The 17711-nt window shown below is 37.8% G+C and overlaps 1 protein-coding gene across 4 annotated transcripts in view; it reads right to left on the bottom strand.

Annotated features, from left to right (window-relative positions):
* The window catches only part of nol4lb (nucleolar protein 4-like b), a 94652-nt gene that overhangs the window by 52470 nt on the left and 24471 nt on the right, over positions 1-17711 (bottom strand). For all 4 annotated transcript variants that reach the window (XM_046869336.1, XM_046869337.1, XM_046869338.1 and 1 more), the window contains one exon: positions 15253-15362. In XM_046869336.1, coding sequence (XP_046725292.1) covers positions 15253-15362 — 110 coding nt within the window. The remainder of the gene's footprint in view (positions 1-15252; positions 15363-17711) is intronic.

The raw sequence follows: 17711 nt of genomic DNA, 5'->3' as shown, positions 1-17711 counted from the left end.
TTTTTTTTTTTTTTTTTTTAACATAAATGCTGATGGGTTTTTGACAAACCCCATAATTTATTTGAATCATTTATCCCCCAATCAGATAAAAACCTAGTTCTTTTTCTTGTTTTGCTCTTTTCCCCCCTCTCCATACCTGAGAATCAATGGCTAGCAGGCAAAGCAGCAGCAGCCTAACTGTATCATTACAGACAGGAAGGTGAAGGTATTGATATGGGAGGCATTACTCGATCAGGATTCAGTGTGAATACAAACACGCATGCGGTCAGGCCCAGGGAGGATTAACATGGTGCAGACTATGTGCTTCCACTGAAGAGTATTGATCATATAGGAAAACCAGCTGAGAAAAGGGGAAAATACCAGCAGTGTCTAATGCGTCCCCTAACTGGGGCTTGCAACTTGTGAAATTTGCCTATTTGCGAATACACAAAACATGTAGATTAATATCACTATGGTGCTTGGAATACTCCAACATTGTCAATTACAGGCCTCCAAAAAAGCATTTTATTACATAAAGACAGGTTATAATCAAAGACCGTGACCTTCATTGATTATAGCAAAAGAGGTGCTGCAGCTATTTCTGCCTGTTGTCCTATCCATGCTGCTTCTCTGCTGTCAGTTGCCTCACACAGAGCACACCCGTGCAGTCCTGAAACCAAATCTCTGCACTCAATTACCGCCACCGCATGTTATTCTATATACAGCCGCTTGTCCTGCAGAACTGAACAAAAGGAAAAGTGAGAAGGAAGAAACAGAACAGAGGGCGTCCCAAACTCCTGCTGCTCCGCTTTCAGATGCTTCACTCATTCTCTGGCTTACAAATAGAACGAGCCGATGATCAGTATTGGGCATCATCAAAGGCCTCCTGCATAGAACATGCCCATGCAGTGAAGTTTAGAAGAATAGAGGGACAACGAAGCAACAGTACATTCAACATTTCGCTTTCACTCTATGTGCTTTATGGTGAAAATTTGGGAACAAGGTTTATAATTTAAAGAACAAGGTTTATAATTTAAGGTGCCAGGACTTATTTCTTCAACCAGACCCTTAATTAATAAACTTTGCACAGGCAACTACTTGATGCAGTAATTTAAGGTTTACAATGCATTAAAAAAGAATTTAATATTTTTGCATAATCAAATCAACTGGGAGTAAATTCAACAATAAGATCAGTTATAATACTAGAATTCCAAATAAACAGTTAAATTCACCTGTATACTTTATTTGGTAAAAGGTCCATCAACAGTGAGCTGTATGACACTATTATAAATGTAAGTAGCTGGGCATTTCCCCCCACCTAACTGCCAGAGATGAGTGTGGTAAATCACAATAAAGGCTGATATGTGCATGATATGTATTTCCTACAGTATATGATAATATAAACTTTCGGTTTGAGGATTGATTTTGACCTATAAGGATAGCCAGACCGCGATCTATACTGGGTAGGCTGCCCATCCAGTAGATGATCCACAACACTATTGTAATAGATACTGAAGAAGGGCATATAAGGACTGTGCGCTTGGGTTTCGGTGAACTCCTTAGTTCATTATTCATTCTGAGGGGCCAAACCCATAGGAACAAGTGGGAAAGTAGCATTGAAAATTTAGAACTGGCCAACAGGACTTCCTCACAAAGCCTACATAGTGAGGCCTGGCACTGGCCAGTGGAAGAAATTCTTGAGCACCACCTTGAGACCTCATTTCCAGCTGTTGGATGTGTCTTGCATCGGAGGCACACGCCTCCCAAGACCCTCTTCTGTCAAGAGTGCAAGGCAGTAATTTATGGTGACTATACATACTGATGGGGCAACACTCTCAAACAAACCCCTTACATTACAAAAGCAAGGTAGTCCAGTGCCCCCTCTGAATCAGGAGCATTTCCTGGGTTGTGGGGTCCAGTCACAGGCTGATAGCCCACTTAAGAAAGCTTAAAAAGACCGATAATGGCGGCTGTAATCAATAATTCTAGCATACCCAACAGCAATTAATACCGCATACCTGGTTGCACCTAATTACAATGATATGGCTACATATATTATTGTAATTTACATGACAATGAATAATGAGTGCATAAAGGATGGAAGTGTCCCCAACAGTCTGTTGGGAGTCCATAGGAGGCAGCCTGAAAGCCTGAAAGGAAATTCAAATGTAGAAATTCAAATGCCAGTCCATGTGAGGCAAACACTTATAGTTGAAGGATTGTTGTTCTGGGCCAATGGGAACATGCAACTAGGCACCAACATCCTGTGGTTAGGATACATCAATTACAAATAAGATAACCTGAGTATAAATGAATGGTGGGCTTTTAGCATTCAGTTTATCATTTAAATAAGAATCAGACAGATACCTCTATACTTCTTTTGAACTAAAATATGTTGATTAAAGCACTTTGTTTTTGTTTTTTTAAACACAGTATATACCTTTCAGCCGATCCGACAATGGGGCAATCGTGGTTCAGTTTCTGCCTACTGTGTTTCAGTAATCACTCTGCTGCCAGCCAGTACTCTGGGGGACTCTTTAGTAGTGGGGGTTACAGTTTAGGGCCTGTCCCACAGAATGGATGATTGTCCCTGCATAGGACACCCTTGAGGCTGGTGAAACCTCTGTGGGCACTGAAAAATAGCTGGTAACCAGGATTTCATGATTCTAAAACCTAGCTGTATAACAGCATCACAAGTTATGTATCATGCATCACTTCATCAGAAGGCGTTAGCATAAATGTACATGCACATAACGCATCACTGTCCACCCCCAGCAGTTAAAAGGAGTAAAATAGAATCATGTTTCTAGTACGTCTTTTGCAAGGGCTGCACTCATATCTAAAATATTTCATTCTGAACAAGTCTCTTACAGTAGTTTCACTGTTTCTCTGTGCCCACTTCATTAACAATGCTTGTTGGGAAATAAAGCTTTACGTCACTGGAAAACAGACATAGTCATAATGAAAAGATCCTCTCTGTAAAATAAAGGATGAAAACAGCTCGTCAGAGGTTCCTGCAGGCTTTTCTTTTAAAGTGCGTTATAGCTAAGGATGCATTTTTTCCCCCTTATCATTGATAAGAATAGTATCTTGGCTGCAACAACTCATTTCCCAGAACCGACTGGGCTGTGCTCTCTTCTTTCTCAAAAGAATATGGAGGAATGTTAATTATTAAGCACCTGATACATGCAATCTCTCCTGCAATTTTCATTTCTGACTGCTTCTGTCCACATGTGCTGAAAACAGGGGAGGATGATGAATCATGTAAAGTGGTTTGGAAATATTTCTTCAATCATATATAGTTCGATATTTTATAAAAAAAATAAAAGAAGTGCACGAGAACAATTCAGAAACGTCTATTTTCATGCAATGATTTCTATTAAAGATACATCAAGAACATGCAGAAATCTTTAACGTCTTTAAGAGTGAACACAACATGATCTTTGCCAAAGATGTGAAATTTGATAATTAATTAGACAGCAATAAAAACCACTTGGAAAAATTTGCAGATTTCTTAGTATATCAACAGATAAACGTTATGGTCCAGGATACATATTCTCGGGAGAAACGCATTTGTAAATGAAACATTCTTTGCTATTCAGCACGAAGGTTAACAGTCACTCCTGGGGGAAAAAAAATTAAAAGTTGCGCCCTACACCACATGGTGTGAACGATGAAAATGCTAAGACTCTATACCTACTAAGATCGTGTTTAGAAGTCTTTTAAATGTGAAGGAAGGAATGTGCTATTTTGCCTCAAGGTCTCTCTTTGTGAAGGTTGTGACGAGAGTTTTCCTCGCTGCGCTCCCGGCAATACTCTTCGTACACTCCGAAAACACGAGTGCAACGCTTTCATCTCAATCAACAAAGCCCCTGTGCAGTAAGAGGACACTGGCTTTTTGTTCTGTGCACCTGATTCTGTGTCAATCAGACACTCTTTTAGAACATGATTTAGTTCAGCCAGTATCTATGCATTTTGTTGCTATGCCTGCCTTAACTTATTGTAAAAGTAAGGTCTCTAGAAAGCATTTCTTTTTTACTGGTTGACATGACAAGTTAACTAGTTCTATAAAAGCTAGTTTTAAGAGCTCATAGACTTAAAACATTTTGATACAGATCCTCCAGCCTCAGTCTAAATTCTTCAAAATAACAAGCCATGAAACAATAGCTTAACGATGCATGCCTGCTTCTCACACATGCTCTCTCTCTCTCACACACAAAGTTCTCTCTTACAATCTCCCTACAGTCTCTCACTCATAAACACACCCTTCAAACAGTCTCTCTCCCTCTTACATAATCTCTCACACAGTTTCTTCCCACAAGACATCAGATTCCTCAATAAAATCTTGGAATGATACCCATGCGAACGCACACGCACCCCTTTATTGCCATTTTTTGCACAAATAATTGCTGCTAAATCAAACATTTACATGTACAGTTGCTTGATTTGGACAATCTGCTCATCAAGCTCTGTGTAGTGGCCTGCACTGCATTGTTACGATCGTTGTGTTGTACTGAATGTTGTTTGTCTTGTGTATTGGTCTTTTTTGTTTTTTATCTAGGGTTATGTTTTATGTAGCACCTTGCTTCTACAGGAATGTTTTTCAGTTCACTGTACTTTTTATGGTTGAAATGACAATAAAGCCTCTTGACTTGACCTACAGCCACTCACTTGTGCACACCCTTACACACACACACACACACACACACACACACACACACACACACACACACACACACACACAAAGTCTTTCCTGCTCAAGTAAACACGCTTTTTGTTACTTTTTTTTATATACACACACACATTCTCTCACACACACCCAAAGCATACTGCAATTCATACAGCTATCTAGTAATGTGTTACACCTTCACTGGCCCTGAGAAAGGGTCGGATTCTAATGGGCATGAACCGTACAAGATGTGGAAATGACTGCATTCCGCAGTTGCTGAAAACCGGCTGGCTCTTAAGAGCCCCTTTCACCTTACCCCACAGACGCTCAAAAGGGTTTACATCCTAAGACTTGCAGGCAACTGAAGCAATGAAACCTGGTAATGATGTGTGTCTTGTCAAAGGGTGCATTATCATGCTGGAAGTGTCCATTCAATTGCAGATTAACTACAGCCATAAAGGGGAAAGCCTGTTCTGCAGTGATGTTTAGATGCACAGTGCCACTCAGATGAGTGTCTCTGCCACTAAAGTGTACCAGGGAAGAATCGCTAACAATGCCGTAATGTATTCTCAACTGAAGAAACTGATACTGGTCTTCGAGTCTATTTATTTTTTGTAGGACGTTTTATTGTTTTTTCTTCAAAACAGCAGCGTGCAGCAGTGACTTCACCTGCTGTAGGCTATTAAAAATAAAGGGACACACTTCGGATGTTGCTTGTCAAGATTTCGAACATGCATAAGGGTTTTTGGGTCTACAGAATTGCTAGTCACTAGTAGTTTTTAGCGGTGTGCACCATTCTGGGTCCAAACTTGCTGTGCATTAAATGTCAGGGACAACAGACTGAAGAAGCATCAATAAATCCACAGAGTTTCTCCCAGTTCAATGCTTAACTTAATAGGTTTCATTTTAATGCCTGATTTACACCACACCTGACAGCAGACATACACTGTTCAGACAAAACTATTGTGGACACCTGGCCATAAAACAACTTTTTTAAAATCCTATTTCACATTAATCCCCATTTGCTATTAATAAAAAACAACTTCTGGGAAGATGTTCCACTAGATTTGGAGTGTGGTTGCAGATGTTTGTGCTCATTCAGCCACTAGGGTAAGTAATTTACTACTCAGGCGAGAAGGCCTGAGTGATGATGTCAGTATTCTAATTCATCCCCAAGGTGTTCAATAAGGTTAAGGTCCGAGCTTTATAGCAGGCCACTCAAAATCTTTCACTTCCACGCATTTAAACCATATCTTCTTGGAGCTTGCAGTGTGAACAAGGGTATTTTCATGCTAGAACAGGTTTGAGCCTTCTATCTTAAGTGAAGGGAAAAATTTCATGCAACTGCATCAAAAACATCCTAACCTACTATTGTCCATATGGTGTAAGATATGTTGGAAGTTACAATTTGTATAAAATATACTGTTTCCCCATTAGACAACCATTTATATGAAAAAGAAAAACTGCAATTGCTTAGGTGAGCTAAAGATTATAAAGGCATGCTAAACCTTTTTCAGCAGAAACACAAAATAAATCACTTCATATTTTGCGTGCGTCATAAACAGAACTGCGAGCAACAAGTGTCTGATTCAGATTCCAGCTGAGAGAAGACAAACACTGCATTCTGTCTATTGTGTGAATCAAGCAGAGAGGTGTTCTTGCCTAAACTGTTTACATGTGAATGTTTTTGACACATGCGTCCCCCTCGCCATTTATGTTAAAATGTACACTCAAAACAGTATAAAAAAAACATCGTAAAAAAATGTATGTACAAAATTATTCTCCTGGTGTTTCTGCTATTGTGATGTCCAAACTGAGTCGGTGTGTACAAAAGGAATCTGACTAAAATTTCTAAAAAATAAAATAAACACTTTCTGTGAAAAAAAGCGGACTAAATTAATGGCTTTATTCATGTCATTGGAGTGGAGGATCGACCTTGCTGCAGCTGACCTCTGCCTCTTATGGCTGGTTGAGAGCGGGGAGAAAAATAAATAAATATCTGTCTCAGTGACCTCTGCTTACTCAGCTCTGTCCTGTCTGTCTGATCTCATCATGCCAAAAAGCAGCTTTGATACATTTTCTTTGGTAAAAAGAGCGGTTCTCAAAAGCATATTTCTGAAAGTGCATTATATAATAAGAACAGTAAAACATTGTATTGAAACAAGTGTTTGTGTGTGTGTAAGCATGTGTTCATAAATAAACAGGGCTGAGGCCTTTGCACTGTAGAAGCAGATCTTGGATAAAACCTTATGAGCCCTGAGATTAATGCTGATCTGGTAATGATTCGGCAAATAAAGCACCGATTAAACCCGCGTGAGAAACCTGCTGTGGAGTCATGGGGATTTCAGTGCTCGGGATTGGCACGGAGAGCAGTCAGAAGGAAATTAGAAGCTGCACATCCTCTCGTGTAACCTTGAGAAGGTCTATGTGGAGACTCGGTGTTCCGCTGCCTGAGCTTTACACACAATCCACCTCAGGCAGCACCAGTTGAGCACAGAGCAACCCAATAGAGCAGCAGAGCAACAGGGAGTCAAACCGTCACATCCCATATCCCCGTGCCGTCTGCCAGGGAAGAAACGAGCCATAAAAAGACAGGAAATTACATGGTGGGGAATACTTTGCCTCTTTACAGAAGAGAGGTCCACTCATTAATTTGGCGCTCATGCAGGCTGACAAGAACACGATACAGAAAGATGCTGACTTACTTCGTCATTAAAAAAAAAAAAAAGCCAACGGATGCTCAGGGAGTTCTGTTTGACAACTCTATCAACACTGCAATGTTATTGCGATGCGGATAATGAAGGACTCTGAAGGAGAAGGGCGCTATTTTCAATTTAAACTCTGCCAAATCGTGATCGCACAAGGGAAAAAATTAAGTCTGCAAACATATTTTCAAATCTGATTATTAAGATGTGCTAGACCACTCAGAAAAGCTCTTAGTGCTCGGAGAAATCCCAAATGTGAGTGTGTGTGTGTGCAAGCCTCCGAATTTGATGCCAGGCTCCATAGTAATTTGTAGAGAAGAGCGTAGGGTGGTACAGGCCCTCTGAGAGGCAGAATGGAACATTCACTAGAATGCAGATGAACAAGACAAAGAACAATGAGTGAAGGGACAGACAGAGAGAGAGAGGGGAGAGAGAGGGTGGAGCAGGGAAGAGACTAAGAGAGAGGGGACAGTGTAAGAATGAGCAAAAAAAAATAAGGCAGAGGAGAGAGAGAGAGAGAGAGAGAGAGAGAGAGAGAGAGAGAGAGAGAGTGCGTGAATGAATGAGTAATAGTAAAAGAAGGGAGGAGAAAGTGCTAGAGAGACTGAAAGGGGAACAGTGGCTTCAACACAGCTCGGGAAAACATTTGACTTTAGAAAGTGTTATTTTTGAATGCTTTGTCCTTGCAAAGCTCCGCCAGAATGCATCGTGCTATAACATTCCGATGCTTTTACCCTTTCAGCTGAAACGCTCAATGTAAAAGGATTCATGTCAAAGCCGTCACTTATTATATGTAACGCAATGGACAGGTCACATATCCTGTATGCATTTTCTAAGAGATTACCCGATATCGGTTACACAATGCACACACAAAAAAAAATTACAAGACTGCAATCTTCGACACATCTAATTCAATTAAACATAAAAAAAATAAAACCGGTTTACAACGTACTAAAACATTTCAACTTAGAAATGCGGTATATTTAGGCTGTATGCAAACCTGAGACAAAAGAAGAAGAACAAATACAAACAAATACTTTATGCCCATATTCTGGTGTAATCCGGGATTATGATCTAAAATGGGAGAGACGGTTGGATGAGAATGAGGCTGAATCTGAATAGGAAGCTGACTACAGGAGAAGTTGCTGAACTTCTTGTAGGCGGAAGTTCAGAATCCACTCAAAAGGGTTTGCAAACAACAATGCACAGCAGTTTTACCATTATTCAGTTAAAAATAAAATAAACCAGTAATAATAATAATAATAATAATAATAATAATAATAATAATATATTTTTTTCTTTAAATGACAGGTCAACAAAAAATGTGCATAAACCATCTAAATAGTTTTTACTCCATTCAGGCACCAAGACAAAGTATACTAAAAATGTAAACATTTATAAAAAAAAAATAAAATAAAAAAAAAATAAAACAACAGAAAGGAACTGTATAAAACGACGAAGACCAAGTCATCTTAAAAAAAAAAAAAAAGAAAAAGGAGAAAAAAAAAAAAAAAAAAAATCAATAAACGCCTACAGACGCCATGCATTTTAATGCGAACGCTCCATATACATTGGGAACATGTCGGTCATGTACATGAGCATTTGTGCATGAAAAAATAAAAAGGGGGCACATCCCGCAGTTATCGTTCATTATTATCCTTTAAAAAAAATAAACAAAAAACAATAAATACCGGCTACCACATGTATCATAAGGACACAATTCTCTCTAAAAAACGTGCAGGTTATCAATATTCGTGTCGGAGAATGATAATTGCTATGTTTGCATTTTTATTATTTTTTACTAATCAGCTTGACTTTTTTTTATAATAATCGTACAGGATAAGCACGCTGAGTGAATGCCTCCAAATGCATGCATGTTTTACAGTTAGGCAGAACATCATAAAATAATAAGCTAATGCATAGAACAGAGTAAATATCATCACTTACATGCCCTTCTGCTCGTTATATTATAAAATATATTCTTGGGACAGCTTTCGATTTGTTTGTCGGAGCCCCCTTTTCCCCCGTGCCTTTCGCCTGCGCTTTTAATATTTCAATGAAATATCCGGCTGGAGCGCGCGAGAGCCGCCGCGGCACCGACACTCAGGCAGGCGCGCAGGCGGGCAGAAAGCGCGAGCGAGCGCGCGAGCGAGGGGGCGGGGCTACTGTCCAGCACGTCATGCATGCTATGGAGTTTTACAGTGTGATACAAACACCATGTTTTACATCCATTTTACCTACTTTTCATTCATGTGTGACTGCCACTGCCAGGAAAACCATTCACTCAAACCTAACTATATTAATAACAATATAATAATAATGCGCCGTATTTTAGTTCACACTGCACAACTGTTTGCAGAAGGTTCCACATTAATGCTACAAGATGGGAACAGTTTTATTTACGGATTATTCAATGCCATTCAATACAATGCAATTCCCAAAACGAATATACTCATAGCATGATTGCGTTTCTGTCCTTAGAGCTTCACAAAAGTACACAACTGGGCATACACTGTGATGAAGCAGGGAGCATCTCGGGTCCCAGATTGATCCTGAACTTTTGATCCTGGGATGAATCCCTGTGTGGATTTTCCCATGTTGTCTTTTTATGTCTGCGTTGCTTATCTTTGGTTTTTCCGGATTCTTCTCTCTGACTGAAACCGGATCAGTAGACCGACGACATTAAATTTTCCCTTTTGTGAATATTGTCCTGCCGTCTTATTCAGGTTCGTGTATCCCTGCTTTATCTCCAAGTATTTATTCTTTCCCCACAGGGATAGGCACTGTGTTTGGCACAACCCAGACCAAGAACAAATGATTACTAAAGACAAATGATGAACGAACTGAACAGCTGAAAGATTTCATGAATCAAAATGAAAATCTTGACTCAATTTACAAATATATATTCAGACATATGATAAAGCACAAACAGTAACAATTTACATTATTGAGTGTTCTACAGAACAGTGTAAACGTGTATAGCATTATCACTACAACTATTATGCCATTCTTTAAATTACATCAAGACTAAAGAAATAATACCAGATACCCATTACACTTGACTCATGAGACTCAAGAATAATTTACACTTAATTCATGAGAGTAATCACTTGTCATTTTAATATTTTGAATAAATTCTCAATCTGTAGTGTCAAGCTAAGCTTTTAGACTCTGTCGAATTCATTATAGGAGCTATAGTCCCAATTCTGTTTGATTCAAATTCAAATTGAGTAGCTTCATAGAGAGTTTGACTTCAGACTTTGCTCAGTTATGAGATGACTATGTATCTATTTGGACTTCTTCAAACCTGAGTCTACATTTAGACTTCATGATACCTCAATTGTCTACATACAACATTGCATGCGCACACACACTTACAGTTAAATACACAGACATACCCTTCATGTGTGTAGTTTGTGACCTGCACTGTAGGCGCACACACACACACACACACACACACACACACACACACACACACACACACACACACACACACACACACACAGCAAGTAAAGTACTGCTTGTAAAACCTGCCACCTACAGGCAACTTGGAACAATGCAGCTTTCCAAGAATAATCGAATAGTGTAGAATATGCAAAAATCTACAAAGCTAATTATTAGACTAGATTTCTTTTTCAGTCTTTAAAGATTTTTCATAAATTTGTCATGAAGCATTATAGATAGATAGAGAGAGAGCTTCAAAATGATTCTATAAAACAGTGAACTATGATAATGGCTTGACCATCATTCTGAAAGTAGCCACTGCTTCTTTAAAGACTATACTATATACTAGAAGTACAGACTGTCTAGAGTTACCAATGTACTTACTACTGCTGTCTTACTAGATTAATAATGACTTATGTAGGCTATCTCTAACAGCAACCATAAGTTGTAAATGTAATTACCTCCTATGCAGCTTTGCAACCCTGCAAACCTACAGGCTTCTTCTGGGAAACATTAAATATTGGCAGGCTTCGTTAAAAAGAACATGCTTTTTCAATTCTGAATAAATGCCAACATACAGATTAAAATGTCGAATGTACGCATGCAAGATTAAACTTGGAATAAAAAAAAAAGTTTTGAACAAAAACTCCCCTGACAACTCAGATTGGAAAGTTAAAAATGAGTAGAAGTGAATACATTTTTTAACTTGCTATACTTTCCTGATCAACTATAAACTTCATTTTTTTAATAACCTTGGTTCCATCCCGCCTTTAGCTCATTCTTTACAAAACGAGACAGCATGACAAAGAAATCAGCCACTTTTGCAGATGCATTAACTGGAAAGAGAAGCCAGAAATGAAAATGAACAACCCCCCTCCGTCTTTAATTCTCTGCATTCCCCACCCCCCCAAACTGGAGTCTGCAGGAAGGATGCTGCTCATTTCCTCCTTTATTGAATTGACACACACACATCCTGCAATGCCAACCAGCCAGCCTTGATGAGTGCATCCTCCACTCCTTTATTCTTGCTTTTCCATATTTTCAGACATTTTTGCCAGTTTCCTTGCACGTTTGCATTTCGTTAACTTGGCTTGCTTTCTCTTCCACCTGATTTGCCCAACTGAGAATTCCCAGAACATCTAATATTGTTTAAAAACGCATTTCTTTCGTGGATACTAACCTAATCACTCATTGTTATATATGGAAAACACAACCTAGATTGTCTTCTAAAATTCTGCATATCAATATATTACATATTTTCAGAAATACAAACAAACAGCTTTTGAAAGACGGGATTAAAATAAAATGATTCTATTTAAAAACAATTTTTAAATGTAATTTAAAAGAAGTATTAAAAGAAATATGGAGCACTACAGATGTATGTGCATGTGTCAGATACAGAATTAAGCTGACATCATTGGCCCCTTGCTGGCCAACCAAACAACTGAAACTTCTTTGTCAGGTTTAAAATTCGGGCAACAATGGTATTCATGCATGAGGAGGTTTCCAGCTATGTTAAAATTTCTGGTACTCCTGGTTCCTAAAGGAACCTGTGTCTTCATATACACATTTCGATAAACAATCGGAAAACTGGTCTTGAGATGAAGGGGAAGTGAAAGGATGCCTTTTTCCACTAGACAATTCAAACCATATCTACGAACAGATCCGAATTTCTTAATGGAAAGCCAAATAGCGTGGTTATAAACCACGTGCACACTTGCACAAATTGAATTGACAGTGTTTTAAAACCTGCAGAGTTCAAGACAGTTTAAACCAAGGACACATTTAAACTAAATAATATGCAAGCATATATTTATTTTTTATTTATTTTTTATTCTGTGCATAATTTTAGATTGTTCTACGTGAAAATCACCAAAAACCAGCCGCTTCGGAAAGAACACAGGCAGGCGCATTGCACAAATAACCATTCCACTGGCAAAGTTACTAAGAGACCCATTTGCCCATTGTTACAATTGAGCATTAATGGAAACACTTGAACTGCATCTGAATGGTTTTATGCACTGCTGTCTTATGATGGCTGATTGGTTTTCCAGTGGCTGATAATGAAATATATTGAATACCCATCCTATACCCAGTTTCAGTGTATGCTGGAGAATCCAGCAAATTATTAATAGTGAAAAACTAATTCAAACAAATCAATTTACCACTGCCTAATACTATTATTTAAATCTTTAGATGCAGCTGGTTCAAACTCATGTATGGTGTCGGGTACTTGCAAAAATGTTTTGACATTCTGCAATAAATTGACACTGCACCAGTATTCCCCGTACCTCAGCTAATTAGCCTGCTGCTCTGGGAGCTGGTTAATTAAAAAAGAGCTAACCCTAATTCTCTCTACTAAAGTATTTGCCTCCAAACACACACACATTTCACCACCTACACACAAACAGTTGATTGACAGATGTACACCAATAGGTGTTTGAAAATATGTTCCAACCAGAAGCAACTACACATAAATGCAGAGTCGAGAGCAGTAATTAAAGCTCTGCTGTGCAAAGCGTAAGCCTCAGCAGTGTCAAAGTGAGTCAATTATATGTGCCCTTTTATAGACGGCCTAATGCAAGGCCAAAAGTGCAATCATTACGGGAAGCAAACTCAACAATGCAAAAATGATTTCAGACTCTTTTAGACTATAATTATTATTATTTATTTTTTTTAATGCTGAGGATGCTCTGGCTAAAGACATCATGGCTACACATTACTCCTCTGACTTAAACTGGCCTGAAAAATGTTAAAAGTATCATTCAATTGTATCCTGGTCTGCCTGGGTCTGACCACTAAACATAAAACAATTTATAGTTCGTGTTGAGACCCGACATCTTGTATATGACCATGCTCATAATTTGTATTAGTGGCTGCTTCTCAACTTGGGAATAAATATATGTCAAGTGTTCAACCAAATGTTAATCTTTAAAAGCTAAATTCACAAGCCATACCCTACCTTTTATTTCCATTAACTTTTTTGACTTTTCTTAGGTTGCTATTTAACAGAAATAATCCAATGTTTCACTGATGTACTCCCTGTTCTAGAAGTTGCACAGGGCAGAAGGCTCACTGCCCCACTTAGCTTCCATAGAGGCTCACTAAGAGAGACACATTGCAGGAAGATTCATGCATTGCATTATGTACATTTCAATTAGAGAAGAAAGAGTGGACAGGACAGAGTGGCAAATTGGACTAATCTTTAAAATACTACGCAGTTGCAAAGATCGTGTTTCATAGAATGTTTCATATATATATATATATATATATATATATATATATATATATATATATATATATATATATATATATATATATATATATATATAAAATGCATAAATTTTGAAGAGATAAGGGGTGGGAAAGTAGGATTTTAAATTAGATAATATGAAATGTGTGGGTGTGTGTGTGTAATATATATATATATATATATATATATACACACACATATATATACACATACACATATATATATATATATATACATACACATATATATATATATATATATATATATATATATATATACACACACACACACACACACACACACACACACACACACACACACACACACACACACACACACACACATATATATATATATATATATATATATATATATATATATATATATATATATATATATATATATATATATATATATATATATATATATATATATATATATATATATATATATATATATATATATATATATATATATATATATATATATATATATATATATATATATATATATATATATATACACACACACACACACACACACACACACACACACACACACACACACACACACATTTTTTCCCCTCATCATATGTACAATGGTACAGTATTACAATAAGACTGGGAACAAATGGAAACTGAACAAAGGTAAAGTGCTCATAACAAGCAACTGAACTGCACACTGGATGACCATTACCACTGACTCCCAACTGCTCATTACACTGTTACTCAACACATTAACTGGATAGTACATTATATAGTGATGACAAGTGTGATACTTTTTCGACTTCATGTTATGTCTTTAAGCAATTATTAAAACTGCCCGACTGTAATGCATGCAAAAGATTAATGTCCCTTTTGCGCATACAGGACTGTATTAAAAATTAAAAATTAAAATCTTTCACAACTTGTTCGCCTCTTACCATTAATACAGAATACAAAAATATCCCAAAATACATTCATAAAAACTAAAGCAAGAAGAAATCTATGTATGTGACTGGATTTCAGAGATGATTATATATGGCCATCTGACAAGAGGTTTCCTTCCTCAAAACACAATAGCTAAAGTACTAAAGAAATTATTTTGCTAATGTCCAGTAGCACCATAAACACCTGACCTGCCCATGAACATCCACAGTAAATGCATCAGCCAGAGAAATCTCATGAGTGTGGAATATGATCGGTGTATAATGTGTCCTGTACCTGCTCATTGTTGTTAATGCACTGCAGTTTCATCTGTTTCAGGTAGGTGGTGGTCAAAGGCATGTTGTAGTCGATGAGGTCTGGGACCAGAGAGGCAGGCCGGTCATTTTCTGAGGGAGGGGATGTATATATAAAAATAAAATACCAACGTTGACTCTCAGTATGAACCAATAGAACAACACCGTGCTCCAAATTTTCATGTACATTACCAAATCTCTGATTAAAGAATTAATGATGCCCTCTATCAACGTATACTGTCCAGGGTCGTGTCGTGTGACCACTAGAGGACACTAAACGAAGCCTTTCATGCAACGTTCATGCACACACATGGTCCAGTCTCTTTGTCCCATTAACAACGTTTTATTTGCAATGCCAAAATTATAATAATGCACACGCAACTGTATGCATATGCAAATTGAGCCCTCCCCCCTCATCACTAATTATCAGCAGCTTAAAAAAAAAACCCGTATACAATAAGATCCGGACAATTTAGAAGGTGGTACCAGTAACAATGAAGACGGAACACATGCGTGTAGGCGTGTCTTTATTGAGACAGAAAGTGTTACCATTTATGAAAGTGTGACATGGTCCTTGAGTAAAATTATAAGTGACCGCTGATTAAGCAGGATTGTGTATTAATACTAATTAGCAACTGAGAATTCCAAATATTTTTTCACTACAATTTTCTAAAAACATCACATGATCATTAAAAAAAAAAAACTAGAATAAATGTAAACATTTCAATCTGAGTGAAATAAACAATCACTTACCAAAAATCACATATACAAGATACACACGAAAGTACAAACTCAAACACACTTTAATATTGTGTGTACGTGTGTATATTGGCCAATACCGAGCCTCTTGCCTAACATTTTCATTGTATACAGATTTCCTTCTAGACATATTGTTTAGGTCAATGTTGCAGCATTTATTTTATGATATTAGTTATAATATCGACTTTGCAATATTAAAATATTTTTACTGACTGCGCTATAAAAAGAGTTGAAAGAACTGACACCAACCGCAGCTTCTTAGTTGATTTTTTTTTTTTTTTTTAAAGCCTGTGTGCACAGTAATTAATCACATTTAATAATTTAGAGCTGAACTTTTGCGTGGGTAGCTGGAGCTGAATGGAGGGGGTGGAGAGGGGAGTAACAGATCCCCATGGGGTAGGAAGCCAATTAGCACTCGCTTTATGATCGACACCCAATGTTGTCCTCATGCTGCCACATGGGGCTGTGACAGATCAAGCCTGGAGGTGTTCCATGAGTGTGTGTGTGTGTGTGTGTGTGTGTGTGTGTGTGTGTGTGTGTGTGTGTGTGTGTGTATCTCACACCCAGGAGTGGGTCTGGTGATGGTTGGGCTATAATGGTTCTTTTTTTCCTTTCAGTGTCCATGACAGGATCTCTCCATCCAGCTCCTCCCCCCACTGGACTCCTTCATCCTTTGCTTTTGCCTTACCAAATCTTCCTGTTCCCCATTTTATCTCCTTCTAACAGAAATCTGCTGCCCTGGGAAGGTGATTTTTTAGTAAAAAGGACTATTATTGGGCTAATTGCACATGCAGGGAGGACAAGACACTCCACTGATCAGAGCTTAATGAATGTCTTCTGCAAATGTGTGTGATGTGATGGCGGGGTCTGTTGGGAATGTGTTAAGTTCAGGAATTAAAGTGGGGGGTAGACAGTAAGCAAGTGCCAAAGGGGTGTGGGGTGGGAGGTTGGGGGTTTTCTCTGGGACTGCAATTCCCTTTACTGCCAGTCATCTCTGCAGAACCTGGACCTACAGTATGTGGATGTGTGGACATTATGGCACTGAGAGTTATAGCATATTTCACATCGGGTTTTCAAATATGCTCAATGTTGTCATGAAGCCCACATTTGCACCTGGTCGTTTCATACGTTTTATGTCTGGAGGATTTTAGTTTTAATCACATGAATTTACAGTACACTTGTCAAACACTTCTCCAGGATGCCAGATCCTCAGTCCTCTGTTAATCAAATCAGGGCTCTTCACTTAAAGCCATATTTTGTTTGTTGTGCAGTTTTCTTTTTACCATTTTTAATAATAAAAGGTGCCAACTTTTAAAAACTAAGATTTCATTCACCCTGCATTCATCATGTAACTATTATCCACCTCTGAAAATGGTTTGGATGTTTAAATTGCACTTAATTTTTATAGATGTACTTTTTACTTATATGTAAATAATTCCAATCCTAAAAAGCAAAACACATAATCAGAGATGTCAACTTTAGTGTCTGCTCTCACTAACTAAATCTACCACTAGAAAATGTAAGCCAAAATAAAATGTATTTTTAAACAAAACAAAATTCGATTATTATATCTAATTATCTAATAAAATACACCATCGTATTAGGTGTTTACATACCGTCCTTTGAACTAAAATCACTAAATAAAAAAATAAAAAACCCTAACATCTTTAAGATACTAAACTC

This window comes from Silurus meridionalis, chromosome 16 (genome assembly GCF_014805685.1).
Source record: "Silurus meridionalis isolate SWU-2019-XX chromosome 16, ASM1480568v1, whole genome shotgun sequence".
Classification (NCBI taxonomy): domain Eukaryota; kingdom Metazoa; phylum Chordata; class Actinopteri; order Siluriformes; family Siluridae; genus Silurus; species Silurus meridionalis.
The sequence above is the reverse complement of the archived record's forward strand: the minus strand, read 5'-3'. Positions and strand labels throughout refer to the sequence as shown.